Genomic DNA, 575 nt, shown 5'->3' with positions numbered 1-575 from the left:
GAGCCATGGGAGTGGCCACCATGCATGAGGGTGGCTCGGTGCGCCGCACCAGCTGCTGCCAACGTGGTGCTAGACGGCTCACCCGGGCAGCATGCGGGGGCCATGGCTGCCAGCCCCTGCGCAGACTTTGCATGCTGCACAGTGCCCGTGCCGCGTGCTCCTCGTCTGCCCCGTTATGCTGCCGGCAGCTTCCTGCAAGCCTGGGCTCGGGCACCCGTGGTGACATTCACACCGTCTGCTCCTGCTCGCTTCCACATGGCTCGGCCCCAAGCAGCTGTGGTGTGCCGCTGCGCATGGGCACCATGCATAGCCCTGCAGCTCACGGCCACCAGTGTGTGCTCAGAGTTGCCAGCAGCCGTGCTGGGCAAAGCTTGCTGCTCCTTGAGCTCGTGCTGCAGCCCAGCCCTGGACCCCTCTGGGGCAGGAGGCCAGCCTGCCCCGTGGCCCCTTGGGTCTGGTGTGGGGCGGGAGGCCGGCTAGGCCCGTCGCCCGTCCCTGTGCCCACACGTGCTGTCGTCCCCAGGAACCAATCCAACGTGCGGAGGATGCACACAGCCGTGAAGCTAATGAGGTGA

General features: G+C 67.5%; 1 protein-coding gene across 1 annotated transcript in view; it reads left to right on the top strand.

Annotated features, from left to right (window-relative positions):
* Window positions 1–575, top strand: part of SLC12A5 (solute carrier family 12 (potassium/chloride transporter), member 5) — a gene marked incomplete at its 5' end in the record, with an annotated part of 5,288 nt that overhangs the window by 4,092 nt on the left and 621 nt on the right. Inside the window, 1 exon segment of the mRNA XM_009329919.1 lies at window positions 524–571. Within this exon segment, the coding sequence (XP_009328194.1) occupies window positions 524–571 (48 nt within the window).

Source organism: Pygoscelis adeliae, unplaced genomic scaffold, assembly GCF_000699105.1.
Source record: "Pygoscelis adeliae isolate BGI_AS28 unplaced genomic scaffold, ASM69910v1 Scaffold448, whole genome shotgun sequence".
In the NCBI taxonomy this organism is placed as follows: domain Eukaryota; kingdom Metazoa; phylum Chordata; class Aves; order Sphenisciformes; family Spheniscidae; genus Pygoscelis; species Pygoscelis adeliae.
The sequence above is the reverse complement of the archived record's forward strand: the minus strand, read 5'-3'. Positions and strand labels throughout refer to the sequence as shown.